Source organism: Podarcis tiliguerta, assembly GCF_965153285.1.
Source record: "Podarcis tiliguerta genome assembly, chromosome: 10".
Lineage (NCBI taxonomy): Eukaryota > Metazoa > Chordata > Lepidosauria > Squamata > Lacertidae > Podarcis > Podarcis tiliguerta.
In genome coordinates, this window is record NC_139543.1 from 23,499,847 (window position 1) to 23,526,596 (window position 26,750).

Below are 26,750 nucleotides of genomic sequence, written 5' to 3' on the forward strand. Positions count from 1 at the left end.
AAATCTTGTTATGCATTTCAATGCAGTACCTCGTACTGTGAATAATTTCCTTATTGGATACTGCTCCTGTTTTGCTAACGTGTTGCATCTAGGATGGCCGACTTCCCACTATTATCTAGAAAGTTTCTCTCTCTCTCTCTCTCTCTCACACACACACGCATGCATCCCTTTATCCACGCTGAAATTTCTGTACATTTGCACGCACAAAAAGTTGCCTATGTATGTTCTCCCTGATAACACCGCTTGTGCTTAGCAACGGTGTGTGTGTGTTTTTCCCAGTTGGTCAGAGCGATGAAAGTTGTATGATTTAGGCAGTTGATATGGGGTAGAGCTGAGGACACCCTCTTGTCCAGCTGTTTTCCCTCTGGGAAAACCACTCTTTAATGCTCAATCGGAGCAAACAGCAATTGGGTTTATTCCGATTTAGAGCTAAAGAGCGGCTTTTCCCATGGGAAAGGATCGTGGCAAGGGGGAATCCACCCAGACCCATGCCTAGAAAGTGTGGGTCAAGTAGAAAACCACTCAGACCCATGCTTTCTAGGCATGGGGCAAGCGAAAGTGTGTACGAGCCCCAATATGAAATAATGTAAGGCCAGAGAGAAGAAGATAGCAGTAATCAAGATGAAAGCTTACCAAGGTGTGGACTACAGGGGGCAGACAGGAAGGACCACTTGCTTGTAACTGGACTGAATATGGGGGACAAAGGGGAGAAGACTCAAAGAAAAGCTATAGCTATGTACCTGTTAATAGGATGGATGGTGATGTTAGCAGATAATTAGAGTCAATAGGCAGAGGGTGAAGTGAGAAGAAAGGTGTCCTATGTCTTCAGTTTATTCATCATGAGTCAACAACAAAGCATTTGAGTAGAAATATCAGAGGGCCACTTTAGAGATGTGGGGTTGGGATGAAGCAAGAGATAGCAGAACTGGGTACTGAAAGTGTGTGGTATTGAAAGACTCGGGATGTCATGAAGTCACCTTGGGACAGTGTTTAGAGAGAATATGCAGTATTAGAGGGTTAAGAACAGATCATGAAAGAAACCCATTGGGAAGAGGTAATTAGCACATTATGCCATTCTCCAAAGAAAAACAGTTTTACGTGACAGCTTTGTGCTACGTTTTTATCTCATTTTTCTATAGCAAGTTGAAATGCAAACTTAACTTAATTATTCCCCCAGTGTGAAGAAAATGTAAGCCTTCAGGATTCTAGTCGCTACCTCAAATTCCCCTTTTCAAAGGGGCATCTCCTTTCAAATAACCACCAAGCAGTAAAAACCACTAAGGAATCATTCTGGATAACATCTTTCCTGTGTTCGACTAAGCTTACACAGAACGGTAAAGTAACATGTTGGTTATTAAAACAGTGTAACAGCCAGTTAATGTAACAGGTGAGGTTCTTGAAATTGGGATATGCTTCTAACATGCCGTTTTCATCTTTGGAAGATAGACACAAATAATATTGAATAAACCATTGATTTTATCAACACACTAATAAAGGAATTTGTGGGACTATTTGAGAGCAAAGCAAAAGTTGGCACAGGCTGAATGTAGTGAACTACATTTTTAAAAAACAACAACAGCACACCTGGAATCAAAAAATACTGTTAGATTTGCCTATTAATTGTTCTTTTGCTTTTTAAAAGCAATATTCTTATAATTACCGTATTTTTCGCCCTATAGGACGCACCGTCCCATAAGGCGCACCTAGTTTTTTTGGGGGGAAATAAAGGAAAAAAATTATTTCCCCCCCAGGCGCGGGGTTGGGGAAGCCCGAGCTTCCCCCGACCCCAGCCCCCAAACAGGCAGCTCTCTGCAAGCCGTGGGAGCCCAGTGCTGGCTCCCGCTGCTAGCGGAGAGGTCCGCGAAGCCTGGACGCGCTGAGCTCAGCGCGCGCAGGCTTCAGCATGCAGGCACCCCTCCGCCAGCAGCGGGAGCGCTCCCGCTGCTGGCGGAGAGGTCCGCGAAGCCTGGACGCGCTGAGCTCAGCGCGCGCAGGCTTCAGCATGCAGGCACCCCTCCGCCAGCAGCGGGAGCGCTCCCGCTGCTGGCGGAGAGGTCCGCAAAGCCTGGATGCGCTGAGCTCAGCGCGCGCAGGCTTCAACATGCAGGCACCCCTCCGCCAGCAGCGGGAGCGCTCCCGCTGCTGGCGGAGAGGTCCGCGAAGCCTGGACGCGCTGAGCTCAGCGCGCGCAGGCTTCAGCATGCAGGCACCTCTCCGCCAGCAGCGGGAGCGCTGCCGCTGCTGGCGGAGAGGTCCGCGAAGCCTGGACGCGCTGAGCTCAGCGCGCGCAGGCTTCAGCATGCAGGCACCTCTCCGCAAGCAGCAGGAGCGCTCCTGCTGTTTGCGGAGAGGTCCGCGATGCCTGCATTCGCCCCATAGGACGCACCCTGATTTCCCCTTCATTTTTGGAGGGGAAAAAGTGCGTCCTATAGGGCGAAAAATACGGTAACGTTAATTAACTGCATTAACAGCTTGTTTTAGGGATAGGTAAACATCCTAGTACAGTCACGACTTTGGTGTGGTTATCTGTTACGGCTAGCAATCTTGTCTATGCATAGCACACCAACAGATCTACTGAAATACAGTAAGCCCACAACTTACATACATTTAACTTGTGCGCGTTAATCTTTACATGCTTGGCAAATAAAAATAATAAATAAATAAAAGGGAGGAGGACATCTAGGAAAAAGACTTCAGCAATCCCAGTCGCTTTTGCACCCAAGGTATTCTGCGTATATGCAATTTTGGCTATGGGCATGATTACCTGAACGTAACCTCCTCATAAGTTGCAGACGTACTGTATGTGGATTTTTTTTTTTTAAAGACAAAAGTTTGCCAGTGTGGTCATGTATATGTGTGATCTATTCATATGTATGTTTCAGTAGGTTCAGTGGGATTTAGCTGCTGATAAGTGCTGTTGACATCAATGACACTTTGACACGTCTAACTTTTGCTGGGTTGTGTCTGTTGCCTTTTCTCTCCCCTACTCCCACATCATGTAGATAAATCACACATTTGTTGCATCTCTAGCTGTACACCATCTCTGTTGCTCTGTGTCTTTGCTTTGTAGGAGACATGCTTGACCTTCTTAAGTGGCGAGCCCACCCAGAAAAAATTGCCGGCTGCCTCTCAAAATTGAAAGAAATTGATGGGTCAGAAATAGTAAAGGTAAAGACTCTTTTCACTGTTTATTTTGCATTCATAGAGAAATGTAATTTCCCCAACAGGTTATATAATAAATAACGTTCATTAAATATGTATTTCTTAAATTTCTCTTTCATCAAGTTTCTCCAAGATACACTGGACACTTTATTTGGAATTTTAGATGAAAATTCTCAAAAGTATGGCTCCCAAGTATTTGATTGTTTGGTAAGGCATACTTAATTATTCGCTACAGTCTTATTTTAATTTTGGATGTTGACTTCCAAAGGCACTAATAAACACTAGTGTTGTTATTCTTAGGTTCACATAATTAATTTGCTGCAGGACAGCAAGTTTCACCATTTTAAGCCAGTTATGGACACCTACATTGAAAGCCACTTTGCAGGAGCGCTTGCATACAGGTAAAGGTATATAAATCCCACCCCACTTCTGTGATTGTGATCTGTTTTATCAGTTTACAATTTACAATTTTTAATTGTTGTAAGCTGCCATGGGACCTGCTGGTGAAGGGCAGGCAGTATGCGGTGTAACAGTAGCACAACTAAATGGTTGCACCTTGTACAATGACTGGTCATCTAATTGGCGGCAGGTAGATTAAATTAATGAATCTGACCAAACTGCGGGTGGCAGTGGAAGACAGGAGTGCCTGGCGTGCTCTGGTCCATGGAGTCACGAAGAGTCGGACACGACTGAATGACTAAACAACAACAACAAAGATTAAATTAACTGATCTAAATAAAAGGGCAGTAGATCAAAATAAAAGTCCAATGAGCTGATAAATTGATTGACAATATATATATATGAGAGAGAGAGACTATCAGCTTGAAATCAGTTCACTTCTACTATTTCTATTGCCATTAAATGGTTTTCTGCCTTTTGCCATAATGCTGTGTAATGCATATGTGACCCTTAAAACAAACCCTAACCGTGTCCTAACACCTAGAAATACCATATTTTTCGCTCTATAAGACGCACCAGACGACAAGTTTTTGGAGGAGGAAAACAAGAAAAAGAATATTCTGAACCTCAGAAGCCAGAAGAGCAAGAGGAATCGCTGCGCAGTGAAAGCAGCAACCCCTCTTGTTGTTCTGGCTTTTGGGATAGCTGTGCAGCCTGCATTCGCTCCATAAGATGCACATACATTTCCCCTTACTTTTTAGGAGGGGAAAGGTGAGCTTTATAGAGTAAAAAATACGGTACTTAATTGTAAAACATAAGAGGAAATATTTAACTGTAAAATGTAATTGTAAAACAACCAGGACTAGATTCTGATTTGTGGTACATTTTAAAACCAGTTTCCTGGTTTGGATGTCGTGGTAGTGAAACTGGCTTAACAAACCCTGGGCATCTTCAGTGAAGTTGGGTGCTCAAGGACAAGAGGGGGAAAGACAAGGAGGAAGTGCAAAGATACATGGCTCATTCTCTTCCCTGGTTACAGGAAGGGAGGCTGTGAGCAGAACAGAATTTCTCCAGTCAGTTTCTAGGTGGCAGATACATTTCCGGTCTCAAGTTAGGAGGCCCCAATGGGAGGATTTCCCATGGCTAAACAGTGGTATTCGTAAATGCCTTTTGGGGCAGTCCTAAAGCTGTGCCCCTCTTGGTTTCTGGAGCACATAACCAGATCAAGGCTATTTCAAAAAGAAACAATTAGCAGATCAAAGGAGATAGTTGAAGGAATGCCTTCCTATTGTTCTGGGCGGGAGATACATATCTACGTTAGACAGATACATCCTGCTTCTCTGTTGCCTTGGGGCTACACGTAAATTTACCACTTAACATACACACTGTGGACAAGAAGCTTAGATTGGAGTCTCATGTAAAAGGAGAAATGCATTAAACTTTACAGCCCTTGATCAAAATCGGCTCCCAAGGAAGAGATATTTATATCTAAGGACGCGCTTTTTGTCACAGAGTGTAAATTTAACCATAGGCTTTCTGGATAGTTGCCAGTATTTTGTTTGTTAAATTTCCCTTGCTAGGGATGTTTGCAAAATTTTTTAGCTAGTCAAGCGCATTGACCATAGGGACCTAAGACACTATCTTGCAGTGAGTCAGATCGTTAGCTCATCTAGTTTGGTGTTGTCTACACTTAGATCAATCTTGCCTTTGTTGACTGCAGGAGGTCTTCAGGATTTCAGCCAGGAGTCTTTCCCGGCCATATCAGGAGATGCCAGCAATAGAATCTGGGACATTCTGCATGCAATATGTATTCTCTTTCATTGACCTAGAGTCCTGCGTCTAAAGCAAGGTTTCCGAAACTTGGGTCCCTAGCTAGCAGGACCAGTGGTTGGGGATGATGGGAATGGTAGTCTAAAAACAACTGGAGACCCAAGTTTGGGAAACCTTGCTCTCAAGACACTCCTGTGAAATGAAACCGTAAACAACAAAATCATAATTTTTTTTCTAAGTATCCCAAAATATAATGGGATCTTCTTTTGTATTTGCTCTTTAGTGGCATTACTTTGAGATTCCAACCTAAGCTTGCCACCTAATATTAATTTACCTGGGACATGGCGCCACTGTATTGAATGAAACTTAGTTTAGAGTAGATACTGCTAGGGCTGCACTATAAATTACTTACATTATTTTGATCTGTTTTAGACGTCGTGTAATCCAGTGTGTTATTTAAGTCTTTCACACTTCAGCCTGGAAATAAATTTTGTGTTATACTTTAGAGACCTCATAAAGGTGTTGAAGTGGCATGTTGATCGGATAACAGAAGTGGAAAGGCAAGCACACAACCAAGAAGTATTAAAGGTAACACAGTTTGTCAGGGGAGTGTGTAATCTTGCTTGTATCTCTCTGCATCAACATGAATTCATGCCAGCTGAAGTTACTGAGACTTGGAGCTAAGATAGTGTAAGGTTGTGTGTGCTTGTGCAAGGGCACTTTTCCACTTTTCCTTTTAGTGGTAGGCTCCATGCATCCTCCAAATTTGTCTTTGAAGCATCAGATTCCCTCTGGAGTAACTTTTAGGAGAAGGATGCAACTCACAGAGTGTGTGCATGGAAATGCTTTGTGCCTTGGTTGGGTGGTGGTGGTTTGAAGTCAAACAGCTGGTGTGCACATAATACAAACCATGGGTGAGCACTATGTTGACAGTCCGTAATAACTGACCATGGTTAGTTAAACAAGCTAGCCTCATAACCCATGGTTTGAAGTTGTTTTGTTTCACAACCAAGTATTGTTTGCTGTAAACCAAGATTCCTGGTTTGTGCATAATGCTAAACTGAGATTCTATGAAACGGAAATGAAACCTGGCAGAATTCCTCCTCTTGACTGTACAGGCAGAGTAGGCAGGCAAGTGGAGTTGATAAGCCCAACCCTTTGCCTGAGCTCATTGCAACAAACCATGGTTTATTGCTCTTAACATGTAAAACTAAGTACATACTCAGCTCACTCACAGAATGACGCAACCCTTTTTGGAAACCTGACATGTAGAAAGTAACAGATGATATTCACGTGAATTTTTGTCCATTTGTATTTGTTTGTTCCCATGTTAATAATGCAAGCCAATTTATGGAGTTTTAGACTTAGCTAAAACCTGTGTTGGATGTCCTTCAATGGCTGATATACCCAAAATACGTAGCTCTCATAATTCCATCAGTGATGCAATAGAATAGCAATAGAACAAGAAGAAGCTACTAAAATTCCATAGATGTATGGATAAGAGCATAAACCAGCGCTTGATGCTGTCAATTAATTGTAGGACCTAAATTTTAAATACAGGAGCAAATTGCCTAACATTTTGTATTTGAAAACTAAAAGTAAACAATTTTGTCATCATTTCAAGGGATTTGCATTTATTTTCCTGGTGAAATGATTGTGAATAAAAGAAAATTGCTTAATAGCTTAGAGACACAAACTGTTCAGCTCAGAGGATTTTTTAAAGGTTTCATTATGATAAAGAGATCATATAACAAGTTCAATAACATTATAAAACACTCCAGTAAAAATTAGCTCTGATGATTTTAAAAGTTTTTTGGGGTTTTTTTCCAAATTACTTCATACTAGAAACCAAAAAATTAGTCACATAATGTGAAAATACAGAACAAACAGGGCATTTGTGGGCCTATAGGAATGATCGGAGAAAGTTCTTCATGGCCATGATCTGGGGCCATAGTGAAGCAGATTTTTGTCCAATAAATAATCATTCACTGAAATAACATGAGATCCTGTTCAGGGATGTGGGTGTGGGTGCCGACTCCTGGTTCCCCTCAGCTTGCTATTCCTTTTTCATATTAGTTTTTCTTCTGACTGCAAAGAGGTCTGTTCCTGGTATAAACTATTCCATTGCATGGTTTATTCTTTGCTTAAACAGCGACCATTCAGTTATCTCTGAAACCAAGTTTTTATTTATTTATTATTAAGAGCCAACAATGCAGACTTGTGTATTTCTCATTTGACATGTGTAGGCACAAGAATATATATTTAAGTATATCATCCAGTCTCGGAAGCTGTTCTCTCTTGCTACTGGAGGGCAAAACGAGGAGGAATTCTGCTGCTGTATTCAAGAGCTTTTGATGTCTGTGCGATTCTTCCTTTCCCAAGAAACCAAAGGGGCTAGTGCTTTATCTCAAGCCCAAGTAAGTTAACAAGCCGTTGCACTACACTGTTGCCGCTGTTCACGCTGCCTGGTCACAGATACGGGGGGAAAGCAGCCTTGTTCCTTATGCGATAAATTTACTGTTTCTTGCTGCTATGTGCTTCATTTTGTTATTGACATATTGAAAGCAGAAGTTGGGTTCAGACATCTGGCTGCATATTTTCCCCTCTATAGCAAGCTTTTGGCCCAAGCAGAGCTATGAGATCATTTTGTTCCACACTCACTTCCAATCCAAGAATATTGTCAGACTACCTGATCGTATTTTCTGCAAGTAGCTATGGATATTTTAAGCACTGTTCCCCTTATTCATCTTCACCATAGCCCCATTCGCTTTCTGGTCTTCAGTTTAGGACTGCAGTTAATTAACGATAACGCAATTTGCAATATCACTCATTTTAGAAAAATAAAATAAAAGCACCGCCCTCCAACCCCAAGCCGAGTTCTTCTGGCAAAGGAGATAATTGACAAAAGTTTCAACAATAGTTTAAAGTCAGATCCCATCCTTATGCTCAGATTTCTTACCTGTCCCAATTTCTTTAATCTCAAGTTCACAGTGTATTTTGATTTCTCCTCTCTTTTCACTAGGCGGTCTTTCTTGTCTCCTTCCCCGCTGTGTACTCAGAGCTGCTGAAGCTATTTGAAGTGAGAGAGGTTGCAAATTTGGTGCGTGATACTCTAGGAAGCTTACCAACCATCACAAATGCAGATGAATCCCTTCAAGCTGTCAAACTCCAGTGCATTGGGAAAACAGTAGAGAGCCAACTGTACACGAACCCAGGTAAGATGGCAAGCACATGATTTGTCAGTAGTTAAAGCAGCCTCTTGCCTTTGCTGATTATCTGACTCTTGGCCTGACTGGGAAAAAAAGCCCTGTTTATAGGTCACTTAGTCCCATGGCCAATGTTATGTCCATAGGAAATCTTTCAAGTGTACTTGAAAGCACTATTTAATTCCTGTAATTGTTTTTTTGGGGGGGCTATCCCCATTTTGGGGATGCGGGTGGTGCTGTGGGTTAAATCACAGAGCCTAGGACTTGCCGATCAGAAGGTTGGCAGTTCGAATCCCCGTGACGGGGTGAGCTCCTATTGCTCGGTCCCTGCTCCTGCCAACCTAGCAGTTCGAAAGCACAAGTGCAAGTAGATAAATAGGTAGCGCTCCAGCGGGAAGGTAAATGACGTTTCCGTGCACTGCTCTGGTTTGCCAGAAGCGGCTTGGTCATGCTGGCCATGACGGCTCCCTCGGCCTGTACGCCGGCTCCCTCGGCCAATAAAGTGAGATGAGCGCCGCAACCCCAGAGTCTGCCACGACTGGACCTAATGGTCAGGGGTCCCTTTACCTTTATCCCCATTTCTGCACTGCCCTTTTTCTGTGTCCCCCCCTTCCCCTCAGTCCAAACCGGAGGAGAATCCTTTTTCCACCCCTGCCCTGCTTTAAATAAAACTTAAAAATGCTTTCAGTTGTCTAAAGTACGCTGATCTGGAAAAATAAAGCATGCAGTCCTGGGGTAAAGCCGAGACTCGCTGTGATCTGAAGTGTAATTAAACTCCCCTGTCTCAGGGGGTGAAAATGAACTCTTTACAATATTGCAACGATATTTGCTATTGAGTGCGGAAAAATGGCATGGTAAGGGAAGAATTCGTAGGCTGTACAAACAGATTGTTCAAACTTCTAAGACAAAAGAAGCTTTCTGTGGTGAATAGCTTTCTGTTCTAAAGCCAGATTTACCTGCTAATCAGATTTGTATAACACTGAGGGGGGTTTCGTGTTTTCTTCTGCAGAAGTGGAGACAAGTAGTGCCATTGGGTATAGCATTTCTGTGGCATAACACCAGGTTGGCTCTGCAGTGTAGCAGAGTTCATTTATGACTCCCAATTCTTCATTAGCTTAGTCTAGATATATTATCCCTTCCTCCCAATTCAGATGTTCATAAATCTTCCTTTGGAGATATTGGCAATTGTGATGAAGCATGATAAAGCTGAGAGATTAAACCCAATCTTCAAGTAGTTTTTTTGTTGTTTTGTTTTTAATGCAACACATTGGGGATGTTTTCATCCAGAGAATGTGAGCTATAGACGAAGAGGCTGTAGGTCTTGACATAGGAAATGCTTCTTCTTGTGGGAACACTTTTAATCAAGTTATTCTGTATGTGGGAACTGAAGTAATATAGTGTGGTGTTCTGCATAGTCCCATCCATTGAAAAGACAGGATGATGAAATTGCTTCTTAATTACTTTAAAGGATAGGAATGGAGTGGAGCTGGGATGCCGCAAAAGAAGTGTGTTGACTAGTTTTCTTCTTTCCTTCCAGAGTCTCGATATATTCTACTACCGGTTGTTTTGCACCACCTCTATGTACATCTGCAGGAACAAAAGGATCTGTTCACGTGTGCACACATCCTAAGCAACATCTTTTGCCTCATAAAGAAAAATAGTTCTGTAAGTAGGAGCTACGTCAAATGGAATTGACTTCTAACAGTAAAAGGAAAAATCAGTTGTCTGGGGGGGGGGGGAGTAAAAATGATATTTGTTTCATGAATATGTCACATTTTTCTGCATTTAGTTATGATTTCTCTTGGCCATACATTTGGAAGAACCAGTAGAAAAAGTGTGTTGAATTAGAGCTCAGTTAAGGTTGCGTTTGATCTAGTTGAATATTGGCTGTAAAATCTTTTTTAGCTCCCCTTTTCCCCCCAAACTGGTGCTATGGCAGATGGTCAGGGGTGATGGAAGTTTGACCTCTTTATTTGCTTCAGAATATTACCGTATTTTTTTGCTCTATAAGACTCACTTTTTCCCTCCTAAAAAGTAAGGGGAAATGTGTTTGCGTCTTATGGAGCAAATGCAAGCTGCACAGCTATCCCAGAAGCCAGACCAGCAAGAGGGATTGCTGCGCAGTGAAAGCAGCAATCCCTCTTGCTGTTCTGGCTTCTGAGATTCAAAATATTATTTTTCTTGTTTTCCTCCTCCAAAAACTAGGTGCGTCTTGTGGTCTGGTGCATCTTATAGAGCGAAAAATACGGTAATTTAGTTTGTTAACATTTGGCTGAGAAAATAATGTATCTGCTTTTCATTAATACTGACCTGAACAGTCCATTTCTTCTTCTTTCTTTTTAAACCAACTAAAGGAAAAGTCAGTTTTGGAAGAAATAGATGTAATTGTGAACAGCCTGCTAGATGTGCTGCTCAGAACCATCTTGGAGATCACAAGCCGCCCTCAAACAGCAGGATCCGCAACGAGGCTTCAGTTTCAAGATGTTACTGTAAGTGTCGCAGTAGAAATAACTGGATCAAATATTTGATTTATGGCTTCCCCTAATTTGTCTCAGTGCATAAAAAATGGTAATAAAAAGGATCCCAGCCCCTGTGTTGGGTTCATGTGTGCTTCAAAGAGAAAATGGCCATCCACTTGCACAAAGGCTTCCCGCTGAAATTCAATATTGAGGAATTTGATTGGTCATGTACACCGCCATGACATCTTTGGAAATGAGTTGGAAATGAGTTAGAAATATTCTAACAAATAATTAATAAAATAAAATGTGAATTCCCCCTTCTCTCTCTCATCTAGCTTTAAAAATTCTTATGGCTGGCCTCAGTCCTTGTGGCTGGCCCAAAAACTAGCCGGTGTTCCCTCTGTAGGATTTACTAAACACGTGGGAGTTGGTCCTACAATGAGCATTTGAGGATCAGGTCTACTGCTTAACATTAGGAACATAAAGATAACCTGCTGGATCAGACAAAGGGTTCATCTAGTCCATCAGGGGCCAGTCAAATACCTAGAAACATATATAGAAAACCTGCAAGAAACATCCCTCCTGCATTGCTGGTTCCCTGGATCTGATACTTGGTAACATATTCACTCTAAGTGGGGCTACCTTTGAAGGTGACTCGGAAACTGCAGTTAATCCAGAATGCGGCAGCTAGACTAGTGACTGGGAGTGGCTGCCAGGACCACATAACACCAGTCCTGAGAGATCAGCATTGGCTCCCAGTACGTTTCTGAGCACCATTCAAAGTGTTGGTGCTGACCTTTAAAGCCCTAAACGGCCTCGGTCCTGTATACCTGAAGGAGCGTCTCCACCCCCATCGTTCAGCCCGGACGCTGAGATCCAGCGCCGAGGGCCTTCTGGCGGTTCCCTCATTGCGAGAAGTGAGGTTACAGGGAACCAGACAGAGGGCCTTCTCGGTAGTGGCGCCCACCCTGTGGAACACCCTCCCTTCAGATGTCAAGGAAATAAGCAGTTATCCTATCTTTAAAAGACATCTTAAGGCAGCCCTGTTTAGGGAAGTTTTTAATATTTAATGCTGTATTGTTTTTAACATTTGATTGGGAGCTGTCCAGAGTGGCTGGGGACACTCAGCCAGATGGACGGGGTATAAATAATAAATTATTATTATTATTATTATTATTATTATTATTATTATTATTATTTACATAAGTTTGTTTACTTGTTTACTTACATAACTTGTTTACTACTCAAAGTCTTTTGAGAGACTTGTGCTTCATGAAATTGCCCAATCCTATTTTAAAAACCATCTAAGTCAGTGGCAGTCATCTCATCTTATGGCAGTTAATTCCACAAGTAAATTCTGTGCTGTGTGAAGAAGTACTTTATTTCACTTGTGCTAAATCCACCATTCCATCAGTCAAATCAGGGAACTTTTTGTTCTGATCTGGTGTTGCGAAGGAAAGCAAAAAGTTCTCTTGAGTATGAGTGCCAAATCAGAAAATTCATTGGAGATGCACAACAAAAAAGCAGCATCCCAAGTGGCAAGTAGGAACGTGGGAGAGGCTGCTCAAGTTTTCCACTTCTTGCTGTTATCCTGTTCCAATTGCCTCTGCCCCATCCAGAGCGGAAAAGATATGGAGTCTTACGTTTTTCCTATGAGGAGAGAAAAGCAGGGTGATTAGTCAGGGCAATAGCCAATGGTGGGCCAATAGGGGAAGGAGAATGGGATTAAGCAATCGCTTCCTCTGCTGTTTGTTTTGAAAGTGGAAGCTTTCCTCACCTGCTTTTCTATTTTTTTAAAAAAGGAGATACACCTCTCTCGTATCTGGGTCACTTGTAAGTAAAAAACCAGCCTATGTCCTACTTTGTTCAATGATACGGAGAGGTTAATGTGGGTTAGGCTGTTCAAATCCTATTTCTCAGAGCACAACACAAAAGCCATGTAAGTGAAATAATGTCAGGTTGTGCTCTGCTTTTGTCAAAATGGGAGGTATCTTACACAGTGGGAGGCACAGAAGAACTCTTAAAAGAGCAGCTGACCTATTTTTGTTCATATAGTAAAGGTTTCAGGGAAATATTTAGCACACCCATTCTTTGACATCCAGCCTTATTAGTCTCCCCCCTAAAAAATATTCCTGATAGAAAAAGGCTTCTAGCAGTGTATTCTAAATGCTACTTTGTTCTGAGGGGGAAAAATTAGAGGTAATCTAATAAAAAATGTGAGAACTTTATTTATCACTCCTCTCTATTGCCCCCCCCAATTAAAGTACTGTTGACAGAGTTAATACATGACTTTCTTGCTATTATTTATTAAATCTATATACCACCCTTCATTCGAAGATTTTAGGGCAGTTCACAACATAAGAATATAAAATGAGAACACAAAACACATAATAAAATAAGAACAAAAACAAACCATTAAGCCCTGTCCCACAAACAGTTAAAAGGCCGTAGAATGTTCAGTCGGCCAAAGGCCTGATTCTATGTAGTGAGGCATTTTTGCCTGGGGCCAAAGATATGTAATGAAGGCACCAGGCAAGCCTCCCTGGGGAGAGCATTCCACAAACAGGGAGCCACCACAGGAAAGGCTTGTTCTCGTGTTGCCACCCTCCAGGCCTCTTGTGGAGGGGTCACATGCAGAAGGGCCTCAGATGATGATCACAGGGTCCATGTTGGTTCATATGGGAGATATGGCCCTTGAGGTATTGCGGTCCTGCAGCATTTAAAGCTTTATAGGTCAAAACCGGCACTTTGAATTGGGCCTGGAAACTAACTGACGACCAGTGCAGCCAAGCCAGGATCGGTGTAATATGCTCAAACCCAGTGAGTAGCAATGCCATACGTCCAGATTTCCCCAGACATTACCGGGATTTCATAGGCAGAATTGACGGGTGGGTGGGGAGTGGCGCTTTGTCCTGGATCCTAGACAAGTCAATTAAAAAATTGTGTGTTTTTTGGCTCAGCAACTTTTGGGGTATCCTGGTTTTTACTTTTTGAAATATGGCAATGCTACCAGTGATCATCCTGGCTTCTGAATTCTGCACTAGCTGAAGTTTCTGAACCGTCTTCAGAGGCAGCCCCACATATAACATGTTGCAGTAACTTAGAGGCTATCAGAGCATTGACAACAGTGGTTAGTCTGTCCAGGCTTAGCTGGGCCACCAGCCTAAGCTGATGGAAGGCACTCTGCACCACTGAGGCCACCTGAGCCTCAAGCAACAGCAAAGGACCCTGAAGGACCCACAAGCTACATGTGTGCTCCTTCAGAGAGAGTGTGTTCTCTTCATAGGCAGGCAACCTCCACCCACCCATTTTAGGGAAATAGCAGCTAACAGTGTCTCAGTCTTATCTGGACTGAGTTTCAGTTTGCTGGCTCTTATCCAGTCCATCACCGAGGCAAGACACTGGTCCAGCACTTGCACTACCACACTTGCAGATGTTAGCAGCAAGCTGTAGTTCTGGCAGGATGTACAGTGGTGCCTCGCAAGACGAAATTAATTCGTTCCACGAGTCTCTTCGTCTAGCGCTTTTTTCGTCTTGCGAAGCAACCCTATTAGTGGCTTAGCGGATTAGCACTATTAGCAATTTAGCGGCTATTAGCGGCTATTAAAGGTTTAAGGGATTAGCGGATTAGCTGCTAAAAGGCTATTAGCGGTTTAGCGGCTTAGAAAAAGGGGGTGGGGAGCGAAAAAAAATCTCAAGACTCGCAAGACATTTTCGTCTTGCGAAGCAAGCCCATAGGGAAATTCGTCCTGCGAAGCGCATCGAAAAACGGAAAACCCTTTCGTCTAGCGGGTTTTCCATCTTGCGAGGCATTCGCCTTGCGGGGTACCACTGTACTGATAAGATTTCAGGATTCTTTACATTTTAGTTTTGAAAAGTCATAACACTGCTAAATTGTACAATAGGTTTTTTCTCCCCTATGTTGTTGAAGGCTTGCTGAATATAAGTCCATTGACTTTTGTTTAACAATTCGCATACGCAAATGTTGCTAAATAAGGCTTGTGGGATAAGTATAGCCTTAAGTTTGGGCAAGTTTTATTTTAATAGGTTTCCTTTGGAGAAAGAGGTGGCTTCCCTTTCCACAAAGCTGTATGGCAGTATTTTTCACACAGTCTCAAAGAATAGGCTCTTGGGGCCCTTGCACCATATCGTGTAAGCCGGGGAAGTTTCAAGTGCCACATCAAGCACTTAATTTTTAAGTGACTCACCGCACAGCATAAGGCAATTATATACTGTTATGTAGCAAGTTCATGCAGAACTGTACTTGCTTATGGCAACCTACTGAGCCAAATGCTCTTGAGATATTTGCGAAGAAAGACACCACCCAGTTTGAGTGTAGGTGGCAGGTTTGGTCCCCATGTGTTGTCAGGAACCCATTCTATGCTTATCAAAATGATAAATGAGCACATTTTATGACATGTAGGTGGACTTGCACAGAAATACCAGACTCGGCTTTCCATCCCAAATTCAGAAGCTGGAGTTGTCTTGCTATAGAAACAAGCTTAAGGAAAAATGCCATTTCCATCAACCTTGACTGCACAGTGTTTCACTAGTTCTGTGTGTCAGGGACTTAAAGGAGTGCACATGGTGACTTATAGCAGGCATAGGCAAACTCGGCCCTCCAGGTATTTCAGGACTACAACTCCCATCATCCCTGACCACTTGTCCTGTTAGCTAGGGATGATGAGAGTTGTAGTCCCAAAACATCTGGAGGGCCAAGTTTACCTATGCCTGACTTACAGGGTAAACCTGTGCATGTTTACACACAAGCAAGTCCCACTATGTTCAATAGTGCTTACTCCCTGGCTGAGTATGTGTAGGACTGAAGCCCTGAAACATGTACTAAATGCAGTCTTGTCACCGAGACAAGACAAGCAAAGGGCTCCAAATGCTGTGATATCTTCCTACACAAGCTCCTATTTATTTCAGCTGATCTTGAGCAGAAGACATGCCCATTTATGTTGCATATATGCTCAGTTGCTTCATTGGTTTTCAAGCCAAAGATAACTAATCTGCATGTATACAGATAGAATGGAAAGAGATCTATTATTAGAGAAGTAGCTTAATTCACTTTGACCAGATTTTTAACCATATAAACTGTTCTTCCTTCCATATGGTGTGAGGCCTGCTTCCATTTCCACATTGGTACTGGTATGGACATTGTGCTAGCATTGTTTTGAAAGGCCCCAAATGTATAAGATATTTGCTCAACATGGAAATTATGTTTAACGAACATAAGCCATCCTTATTCTTGGAATATTAACAGCACTGTCCATGTTGACTGGTGGCAAAATCTATACATTATGTAAAATCTATAGTATTCAGCTCCATTTCTTTAATTATTTATAGGTGCAGGGGCCCCGCAGAATGTGCGGTGGGGAGGTTTATCCTTTGGGTCTCCAGTCATGATTTGGGCAGAAATCCATATCCACCAAATGGGAGCTTTTTATTAAGCCTTATAGCCATGCAGAACAGGGTGGGGTGGGGAGTGTTTCTTTCTGGACCGTTGCTAAGAAGGGAGGGATGAAATATCTGATGGAAATATATCTCCTCACCCCACTGCTAATTAAAGAAAGAAACCAGTGATAAAGTTGCATGTAATGCCTTGAGCATAATACGGCCTTCAGAAGTAAGTGCCAAAGTGCTCACTTGGACTTCTTTTCTAATAAGCGAGTTCTATACTGCAGGGACGTGGGTGGCACTGTGGGTTAAACCACAGAGCCTAGGACTTGCCAATCAGAAGGTCAGCGGTTCGAATCCCCGTAACGGGGTGAGCTCCTGATGCTCGGTCCCAGCTCCTGCCAACCTAGCAGTTTGAAAGGACGTCAAAGTGCAAGTAAATAAATAGGTACCGCTCCAGCAGTTCGAACCTAGCAGTTTGAAAGCACGTCAAAGTGCAAGTAGATAAATAGGTCGTTCGAACCTAGCAGTTCGAAAGCACATCAAAGTGCAAGTAGATAAATAGGTACCGCTCCAGGTATACGGTGTTTCCGTGTGCTGCTCTGGTTCGCCAGAAGTGGCTTAGTCATGCTGGCCACATGACCCGGAAGCTGTACGCCGGCTCCCTCAGCCAATAAAGCAAGATGAGCGCCGCAACCCCAGAGTCGGTCACGACTGGACCTAATGGTCAGGGGTCCCTTTACCTTTACCTTTTTATACTGCAGGCTCAGGAAATGTGATTCAGTTGTTAAACACTGAGGAAAGAACTGCAGTGTTGGGTTTAAGATACATCTTTGCAAAGGGGCTTTCTTTGTTGAATGCTCTTCCCAGGGAGGTTTGGCTGACACTTTCATTATACGCCAGGCAAAAAACATTCCTCTTTGACGTCTTTGGCTGATTGATATCCAGTGCCCTTTTAAAATGTTTTGGGGGGGGATTAGTGGGTTGTTCTTGTTCTTATTATGTATTTTGTGTTTTTATATTGTGGTTTTATGTTGTGAACTGCCCTAAACTAAGGCCTGCAGGTATACAGCAGGTATACAAACTTAATAAATGATGATGTTGATGATGATGATGATAATAATAATAATAATAATAATAATGCTTGTCCTCATACCTCCATAATCAATAGAAAACACATACTTTTTTAAAAAACAACAACAACCGTGTTTACTTTGTAATGCCTTTTCTTTCCTTTTAAAACCATTTCTTTCAGGGAGAGTTTGTTTCATGTCTTTTGTCATTATTGCGCCAAATGACTGACAGACATTACCAGCAGCTCCTTGACAGATTCAAGACGAGGGACGAGCTGAGGGTAAGTAGCAAGGCTTGTGCTTTAGCATCTACAAATGTTCTCATCAACTTCTCCCCCTTCCAGTCTGTTCATGATTGTCCTGTTTTACTTAAGCGACCGTTGATATTCGCTTGTGAGACGCAATCCAAAGCCAGTTGAATGAGCTCACTGATCCCAGTGGGAATCGAGCATGACCTAACTTTCTTAGATTATTGTTTTAGGGTTAGTGGTGACTTGCTAATGTAAGGTTTCTCATGCATACGGATCAGTGTGATAAAGTGGATTGTCTGCCGAGCTCAGTTGTTGAAGATTTGGGTTCAAATCCTTGCTTTGCGACAAAATGACTCTGGGGATGAGATAACAGTTCGCCGTTCTCCTCAGAGTAGGTCCTGAGTTAGTCATGCCCATTAATTTCAGTGGGTCAATTTTGAGGTATGTGCACAGGGCAGGATGAGGGACAGAAGCCCTATTGCGCAAGCAGAAGTGCTGCTGCCAGGGCTGGTTAGGCAAATTCCACCCAATGTAATTAAAAATATTCCAAGAACAGTTTAAATCCACCACATTCTCTCAGCTAATGATTTCAGAGTTGCCAGGAACAGTATCTTTTAGCCATCAAATGCCTGGGTAAACAGGAATGTTTTTACATTCCTCCTGCAAGTCAGTAATGAGGGAGACAGATGCATCTTACCAGAGCCAGCTGTGTACTATTGAAAATGCATGAATTTGTGTATATATAGAACCCAAGAACAACATGTCATGCGCTTAAAGCCTGGAAGTGCACATGGGTGGATATTATCTGAGCAGCTTCCAGCAGGACTGCTACAGACTTCACCCCACCAGACCTAGAACACAGATCATTACGTCCATTATGAAGCTGTGATTTTATTACAGGCTATAATAATATTGACTTGCTGCCTCCTGGAATCAGGCTGTTTCAGTTGTTGTCGTTCTGCTAGTTTGGGTGTTTCAGACAGGGAAATTGATGTTCAGGCAATAGATATCCATCTCTTTGCCAGTCCATGTTTTTCAAAAGTACCTATCCCTAGGATACCAGATCTAGTCCAGCAGAAGTTTCACAGCAAAGTCTGAAGACTTGCAGCTAGGTTGACACACTTCTGCACATCTTGACAACTTCATCCCTCTTTGCAGGTTAAAGACTAGCATTAGGGTTACATCATAACAGAGCAGGGAATAGTATTGTTCATCATTAATTGTCTAAGGGATTCCTGTAACCCTCATAGAATTGTAGAGTTGGAAGGGGCCACAAGAGTCATCTAGGCTGACCCCCTGCAGTCTTTTGCCCAACGTGGGGCTCGATCCCACAACCCTGAAATGAAGAGTCTCATGCTCTACCAACTGAGCTATCCAGTCCCTCATGTAGGCATTCTAGGTAGCAATCCAAATTGCTACGGCCCCACTAGCTGACTGTGCACTTCAGGTGCTGCAGGCAATTAGAATAATTTGATTTGTCAGTAACAGAATGTTGAGGGTAAACATCTGGATGATACACATCCAGCCTTCAATCATGTGAGTCCCCCACCAGCAGCCCAATCCGGTAGAAATTGTTCTCACGTGCAGTCTACACACTTTATTTGTGAAAAGTAAAGCCGAAGTTTGCAAATTTCAACAATCACGTGTGTTACTATTTTAAAGGTTGAAAATGTCTGCGTGGTATAAAGATTAACTTTACATTTTATTTGTATCGCAGAAGTAATGCATTATTCAGCAGCCTTTGACAACACAATCTCCTGTCTGCATCTCACTTAAAAGCACGTCATTAAATCGTTTCATAATCCCTGTGAAGTTTCCTTGGAGGAAAAAAAGTAGCTGCTCCCCCCCCCCCCAATAGCCTATTAGAATCTTGTTTCCTTCTTAATTGCAAGTTTTGTAATGTCAAATGCTAAAACGATTCGCTGCACATTTCTTTCTCTTACCTATGGAATATTTCTCCTCTGCTCTAGGATTTCTTATTACAGATATTTACAGTCTTTCGAATCTTAATACGGCCAGAGATGTTTCCAAAGGACTGGACGGTGATGCGTTTAGTTGCTAACAAGTAAGACTGCTTAAATATAACGGTAACAATAGAACTGGTGTCAATGGGAATAGGACTGGGAATAATACTGATAATTTAAGAACCGGCTCTGTGGCCCCTGGGAGGTCATCTGAGCGGCCAGAGAATATTTCAAAGCTCCCTCTTCACAAGCAGAGAAGGAGTTCCATCCCCAGAGACGCCTTTGTTTTGCCTCTGGGAATAGCAACGGCCATCTGACCTTGGGCATGTGCAAGAGAGAGACTGAATTTGTAGAATTCAAATTCCTCCAATTTCTCCAACACACTAATGGCAAGAAAGGGAAAATGAATAGCAGCTCTGGTGCTGACATACAGTGGTACCTCGGGTTACATACGCTTCAGATTGCATACGCTTCAGGTTACAGACTCTGCTAACCCAGAAATGGTGCTTCAGGTTAAGAACTTTGCTTCAGGATGAGAACAGGAATTGTGCTCCGGTGGCGCGGCGGCAGCGGGAGGCCCCATTAGCTAAAGTGGTGCTTCAGGTTAAGAACAGTTTCAAGTTTAGAACAGACCTCCAGAACAAATTAAGTACTTAACCCGAGGTACCACTGTACTTGTTTCCCCATCCCAGTTCTCCCTTTCCCCCTTTCACACTAGCCAGTGCAGGACCTGTAAGGTTCTGAATTTCATGGTTCTTTTGTCAAGGATTCCCCTTCCCTCCAGCCACTTTAGGTTGCTCTGCCTGCTTTGCAAATTGCATGTCTCCTGGCAGCGCATTGCAGACTAAAGACCTAAGTAATGTGAAATATCTTTTAAGCATTTATGCGTGCACATTTGGATGAATACAAGATAAAGTTGACGACTGCAAAGTCTTCCTATGCTGCTGTCTGCTAAAACAACATATAACAACTAGTTTTCCAGAAACACGAATGTCATTCTACTCTTACTATTGTTCCTGTAGAAACAGAATCATTCATTTTCGGTGGCCTAGGGACAAATGGTTACGAATTTAAGCTAAATGTTGGTTCTTCAAATGTTTTGGCTCCTAATGAGCAATTAAACTTTTGAAAGAGTTTTTTTAGCCCTGTAGTTTTTCTAAGTGTATCTTTGAATTGCTGTTTTGAGAGGCAAGTTTGTGGTATGGAGAAGCGGCAGAGTTTCCTTCTCTCTTCAGCTAGAAAGCTTTTATGAAGGATGAGCATTATCTTGAGCTGCAGTAGGGAATGTGGTCTGATACTGGTCCTGTTTGTTGCCTTTATAGTCGGCCACTTCTGGCTTGATCCTAACAAGCCATTAAGGTTTATAGTTTAAAGGTAGTGTGGAATGCCTATGGTTTTCACATTAAATAGGTCAAAGAAATGAGCACGTGTCTTAGATAGACCAGTGGTGAAATGAAATCAGACAGGAAGACTCTGGAGAAAGGAAAGCAATTCAAAAATTGACAAACACGAAGAATGGTGAAATCTTTAGCAGCTTACAGCTTTTGTCCCACAAAAGATTATATATATATATATTAGTGTAATTTAAAATCGAAAAGGAGAAAAGATGGCTATGTTGTCTGTTGTGAAGCCAGAGAACTACCGTTGATTTCAAGTCAGGAACATATTGCATGCCAACAAATAGAATTCTAACATCAGTGACTAGGTTGGCAAAGCGAAGTAAGCATAAGGATGATTGCAAAGAACTGGCAGTATTTGATGCAAGTTAAATCCTTCATCAGGGACGCGGGTGGCGCTGTGGGTAAAAGCCTCAGCGCCTAGGGCTTGCCGATCGAAAGGTCAGCGGTTCGAATCCCCGCGGCGGGGTGCGCTCCCATCGTTCGGTCCCAGCACCTGCCAACCTAGCAGTTCGAAAGCACTCCCGGGTGCAAGTAGATAAATAGGGACCGCTTACTAGCGGGAAGGTAAACGGCGTTTCCGTGTGCGGCTCTGGCTCACCAGAGCAGCAATGTCACGCTGGCCACGTAACCCGGAAGTGTCTCCGGACAGTGCTGGCCCCCGGCCTCTTAAGTGAAATGGGCGCACAACCCTAGAGTCTGTCAAGACTGGCCCGTATGGACAGGGGTACCTTTACCTTTACCTAAATCCTTCATCAGCTGAGGAGGCCCAGAATGCACAGAGTATTTAAACACACAGTACTGGACAAACATCAGTAGCCTCATTTGAAAACTTAGTCCTTGGTACTAGGCATAAAACAAGTAATCATGTGAGGTCTTTGTACCTTTTTGCCTATAATCTTACTTATTTCAAAGTAAATTATTTATGTAGGATGCAGCCCTGTGCACAATGACACGCGTGAAAGTTCTGCTAGTTTTCATGGCATAGGTGAGTTGGAGCTTGAAGTGAGGCCTCTTAAGTGTGACAGATTCTCAGCTATGGTACACCAGCTGAGCACTAGATCGGCTAGAACATTGTTTGCAAGACAAAAACTGCATTATTCGCAACATGTTTAAACGGGATGTGACAGTTTGTCAAGTACATTACAAACTTGGATGTTATGCATTCCTTTAAATAGGGATGAGCAGTGCTTCTTTTTTCTTAAAAAAAAATGTTTAGGGGTGCTCTCATTTTCCTACTCACTGAAATACTGTCCCTCAATAAGGCTAAACTTAGATTCACAAAATGTTTAGGGGTATGTGTACCCCCAGAAAAAATAGCACTGGGGATGAGAAAACATCCAAATAAGTAATATAACTTTAGTTGCCTAACAGAATCTAGGTTTTCAAAAGATCAGTTATTTTATACTCACAACAACTCTGTAAGACTCATTAGGAATAGGTATGCAACTACTCTTTACTCAGATTGGAGCCTTTTAAATCAATTAACCTATCTTAGTAACATTCATTCATTTCACTGGGTCTGCTCTGAACAAAACTTATTTGAATATCTCCCAGTGAGCTTCATGTTTCTGTGGAGATTTGAACCTGGGTTCCCCTGGTCCTCAGCCCATTACAATGACCACCTCACCACATTGGCTCTCGATGATTAGTTGAACAAAATTGTGGCCAATGGTGGTTTTCACTGGTGTTTTGAATGATGCAAGAATGTAGTCTGCATAGTTTATGGAAACTTTATTAATCCTTCTGATGTCCTATGAGCAAACAAAATGTATGATCTTAGGGAAAGTGTTTGGGGTTTTTTGGCTGGGGGGTTGGTTTTTCTTTTCTTAGTAGTTTCTGGATCTTTAAATCTCTGGAATAAACCAATGGGACTTTTGTTTGTATTGTGTATTCAAAACATGAATATCCCACAGAATGTTAACAGTCCTGCTTAGGGCTGAGGGAAGAGGCAATAAGTCAGGAGGTGATTGGTGGGGGGAAGGGTCCATCAGAAATAGATTTAAAATAGTGTATCAGTGTTGGAATATATTTGAGAGGAGTTTGGTGTCTTTTCATACATACATACAAGGCTTTCAGCTTTGCCAGCTATACTTCAGCCCTGATGACATTGATTGTACTTGGCAAATCTGAGCTAAGGATGATGGTTCTATATTAAAGCCTACAAGTAATTAGTCCTAGATACATAAATTTTAGAAATGGACATATTAACTTTTAGGAAAAGAAATTGGTTGTGCCAGAACAAATAAACAAAGCTAGTAATACACAAAAGTATATTAATAGCTTTCCCCCATTGCTTTCCTTCATAAATTCTGTGAGTTGAAGAGATGTATTAATCAGTATATTTCATATCTCACATCAACATAACTAGATGCGAAATACATATTCCAGTAGCTTATAGACTCCTATTTCACAAGTTATTAAGATTTTATTATGCATCATTTATCTTGTAGTCTGCAGTTGGTTTTGTTGCCTTAATAAAAGAAAATAGATCATATATATAATTTAGCCAGTATCATTACTAAAATATGTAATATTTTCTTCTTTTTCTAGTGTTATTATTACAACAGTATTATATCTTTCGGATGCCCTTCGTAAAAACTTCTTAAATGAAAGCTTTGATTACAAGGTAAGCTAGTGATTGGCTTCCGTAATAACGATCTTTTCCTCCTAAATGTCTGTTGGTATCTTCCATTCCACTCTGTTGCTACGCTGGGCTTCCAGTGCAATGAGCTCTCCTAAATTTCATTCCCTTCCTGTAGTCTCTGGGTAAGCAATAGTACTGCCACAGATTTAGGCTGATCAATGATCAGAGGATCGCAATCCTGTGCTGAAAGTCTTTCAGAATATGACTTTGTAGGACTTCTATTTTAGTTCCTTTGGAAGTTTTAGAATGATCTGCATTTTAGGTTATCCAGCTGCCTGTACCTTTTCTTAGTTATTCTAATTTTTAAAGAGTTTTTTAGTTCTGTTCGTGGACATATGTGTTGTATTTACTGACCTGCTTGTGGTGTTAAAATGTGTTTCATTGGAACTTTTGTTCTTAAAAAACATTTTCCTTCCCAGCATCCCCCTGCATTAATTGCTTAATTTATTTATTTATAAACATGTCCCACTTACTTTTTTTTAAAAAAAAGCACTCATGGCAGCATACATCTAAATCATGGTCACCATAGTGTTGCTCAGCTAGGGTTGCCATATGTCGTCTTTTTCCAGGACACATCCTCCTTTTCATGGGTAGAGTTGTCAAAGCAATCTATAGTTATAAGTGGAAGTTGGCAAATGTGTCCTATTTTTTGCTCCTCAATATAGCAACCCTAGCTGTAGTATCTCTTAATAGGAGGGAAACAACCACACTTTGTGTTTGCGGCCACCGAGACCATATAACACCGGTTCTGAAAGACCTACATTGGCTCCCAATACATTTCCGAGCACAATTCAAAGTGTTGGTGATGACCTTTAAAGCCCTAAACAGCCTCAGCCCAGTATACCTGAAGGAGCATCTCCACCTCCATTGTCCAGCCTGGACACTGAGGTCCAGCTCCAAGGGCCTTCTGTCGATTCCCTCACTGCAAGAAGTGAAGTTGCAGGGAACCAGGCAGAGGGTCTTCTCGGTAGTGGTGCCCTCCTTGTGGAACACCCTCCCATCAGATGTCAAGGAAATAAACAACTATCTGACTTTTAGAAGACATCTGAAGGCAGCCCTGTTTAGGGAAGTTTTTAACGTTTGATGTTTTACTGTGTTTTTAATATTCTGTTGGGAGCTGCCTGGAGTGACTGGGGAAACCCAGCCAGATGGGCAGGATATGAATAACAAACATTATTATTATTATTATTATTATTATTTACTTCCAGATATGGGATTCCTACTTTTACCTGGCTGTCATTTTTATAAACCAGTTATGCCTGCAGTTAGAGATGTTTACCCCATCCAAGAAGAAGAAGGTGTTAGAAAAGTAAGTATCACTATCACTATTGAACTAGAGAGCACCCAATATTTCTGTTACTCTTTATTATGCAAAATAAGGTAACGGTCTTTGGGGGAAACTATCCTGTGATGTAACTTTTTTAAAAAAAGAAAAGAAAAACCCATATTGCTGGATTTAAGATGCTTTTTTTAAAACAACAACAGACAGGGCAATCATCACAATGAGCAATTCTTAACAGCTGAATTAATTGCTGACATAAATTAGAATGCTTTCATATGCTTGAATGACCCTTGCCAGGAAAAGAAAAGGAATACTTTGGGTATTCTGTATGAACCATCCAGAACCAACCATCTTGGATGAAATCTGCCTGGTCCATCTTAATTTTAAGTTATGTAAAGGTAGAGGTACCCCTGATCATTAGGTCCAGTTGTGGCTGACTCTGGGGTTGGGGCGCTCATCTCGCTTTATTGGCCGAGGGAGCCAGCATACAGCTTCTGGGTCATGTGGCCAACATGACTAAGCCGCTTCTGGTGAACCAGAGCAGTGCACGGAAATGCCATTTACGTTCCCGCAGGAGCGGTATCTATTTATTTACTTGCACTTTGAGGTGCTTTTGAACTGCTAGGTTGGCAGGAGCAGGGACTGAGCAACGGGAGCTCACCCCATTGCGTGGATTCGAACTGCCGACCTTCTGATCGGCAAGTCCTAGGCTCTGTGGTTTAACCCACAGCGCCACCCGCGTCCCTCTAAGTTATGTAGTTCCTGTTTAATGCAAGGAATGGGGTCGATGTGCAGAAGAAGTACACGTCAGGAATCAAAGAAAGGAGGCCTGCCTGTGAGAATAACTATATGTATAGCTCAAATTTTTCCTCACTGTTTTGTTGCAGTGATCCCCACTGCTGAAGACACATGCTGCTTTTTAAACTGAAGGCCTCATTACCTCTTTAGCAGTAGGAACTGTTATGGCAGGGAGGAAGACATCAGTTATGACTGCAGTTTTCTTCCACAAAAGCACACCCTTTGGAATTCCAGCTATCGTGTCTGTGTAATCTTGTGAGAACTCTATATTACACTGCAACCTGATAGCTGGGCCACACTCTGAAAATAATTCCAATTAAAAAACACATCTAGAAGCAGTTTCAGTTAAAAACATCCCCAAAGCAATTACAGTTAAAAATATTATTCTGTCCTATGATCAGGAGGTTGACAGGAGCAGGATTGTTCAGCCACATATTCTACAAGTACTCAAATTCCAGGAGTAAAATGCACAGAAGTTGCCCTTCTTTGGTTTATGATACAGTGAAATGATACAGTGGTTTATGATACAGTGAAATGATACAGTGGTTTATGATACAGTGAAATGATCTGCCAAATAATCTTTGGTTTTTAAAAATATATCACAGATACGGCGATATGCGGGTGACAATGGGATGTGAAATCTTCAGCATGTGGCAAAATTTAGGTAAGCTTTTTGGTTTTTCTTAAGATCCCGATCCATATATATGTATAAAAACTGGAGTTGCTTTACTTAGAAAACTGTGCAAAAGTGTGACCTACAGTATGTAAGCCTTAAAAAAAATGAAGATTCAGAAGTGAAACAGATCTTATGTGTGGATCCTGAAAGCTTGCACTTGCTTCCATATCCTTAAATTTGGAGGCAATACTTATTAATACACTGTTTTGAAGGATTGTGGTAAACCATTGACCACTAACATCTGGTGAATGCAGTTTCGTGGCACA

The 26,750-nt window shown here is 42.0% G+C and overlaps 1 protein-coding gene across 8 annotated transcripts in view; it reads left to right on the forward strand.

The window, feature by feature from the left end:
- The window catches only part of DOCK4 (dedicator of cytokinesis 4), a 247,223-nt gene that overhangs the window by 156,939 nt on the left and 63,534 nt on the right, over positions 1–26,750 (forward strand). For all 8 annotated transcript variants that reach the window (XM_083399233.1, XM_083399234.1, XM_083399227.1 and 5 more), the window contains exons 17-30: positions 1,178–1,334; positions 3,071–3,168; positions 3,286–3,369; positions 3,463–3,563; positions 5,838–5,919; positions 7,578–7,748; positions 8,354–8,546; positions 10,075–10,202; positions 10,892–11,026; positions 17,652–17,750; positions 19,691–19,785; positions 23,635–23,710; positions 24,937–25,037; positions 26,414–26,472. In XM_083399233.1, the coding sequence (XP_083255359.1) occupies positions 1,178–1,334; positions 3,071–3,168; positions 3,286–3,369; positions 3,463–3,563; positions 5,838–5,919; positions 7,578–7,748; positions 8,354–8,546; positions 10,075–10,202; positions 10,892–11,026; positions 17,652–17,750; positions 19,691–19,785; positions 23,635–23,710; positions 24,937–25,037; positions 26,414–26,472 (1,579 nt within the window). The remainder of the gene's footprint in view (positions 1–1,177; positions 1,335–3,070; positions 3,169–3,285; positions 3,370–3,462; positions 3,564–5,837; positions 5,920–7,577; positions 7,749–8,353; positions 8,547–10,074; positions 10,203–10,891; positions 11,027–17,651; positions 17,751–19,690; positions 19,786–23,634; positions 23,711–24,936; positions 25,038–26,413; positions 26,473–26,750) is intronic.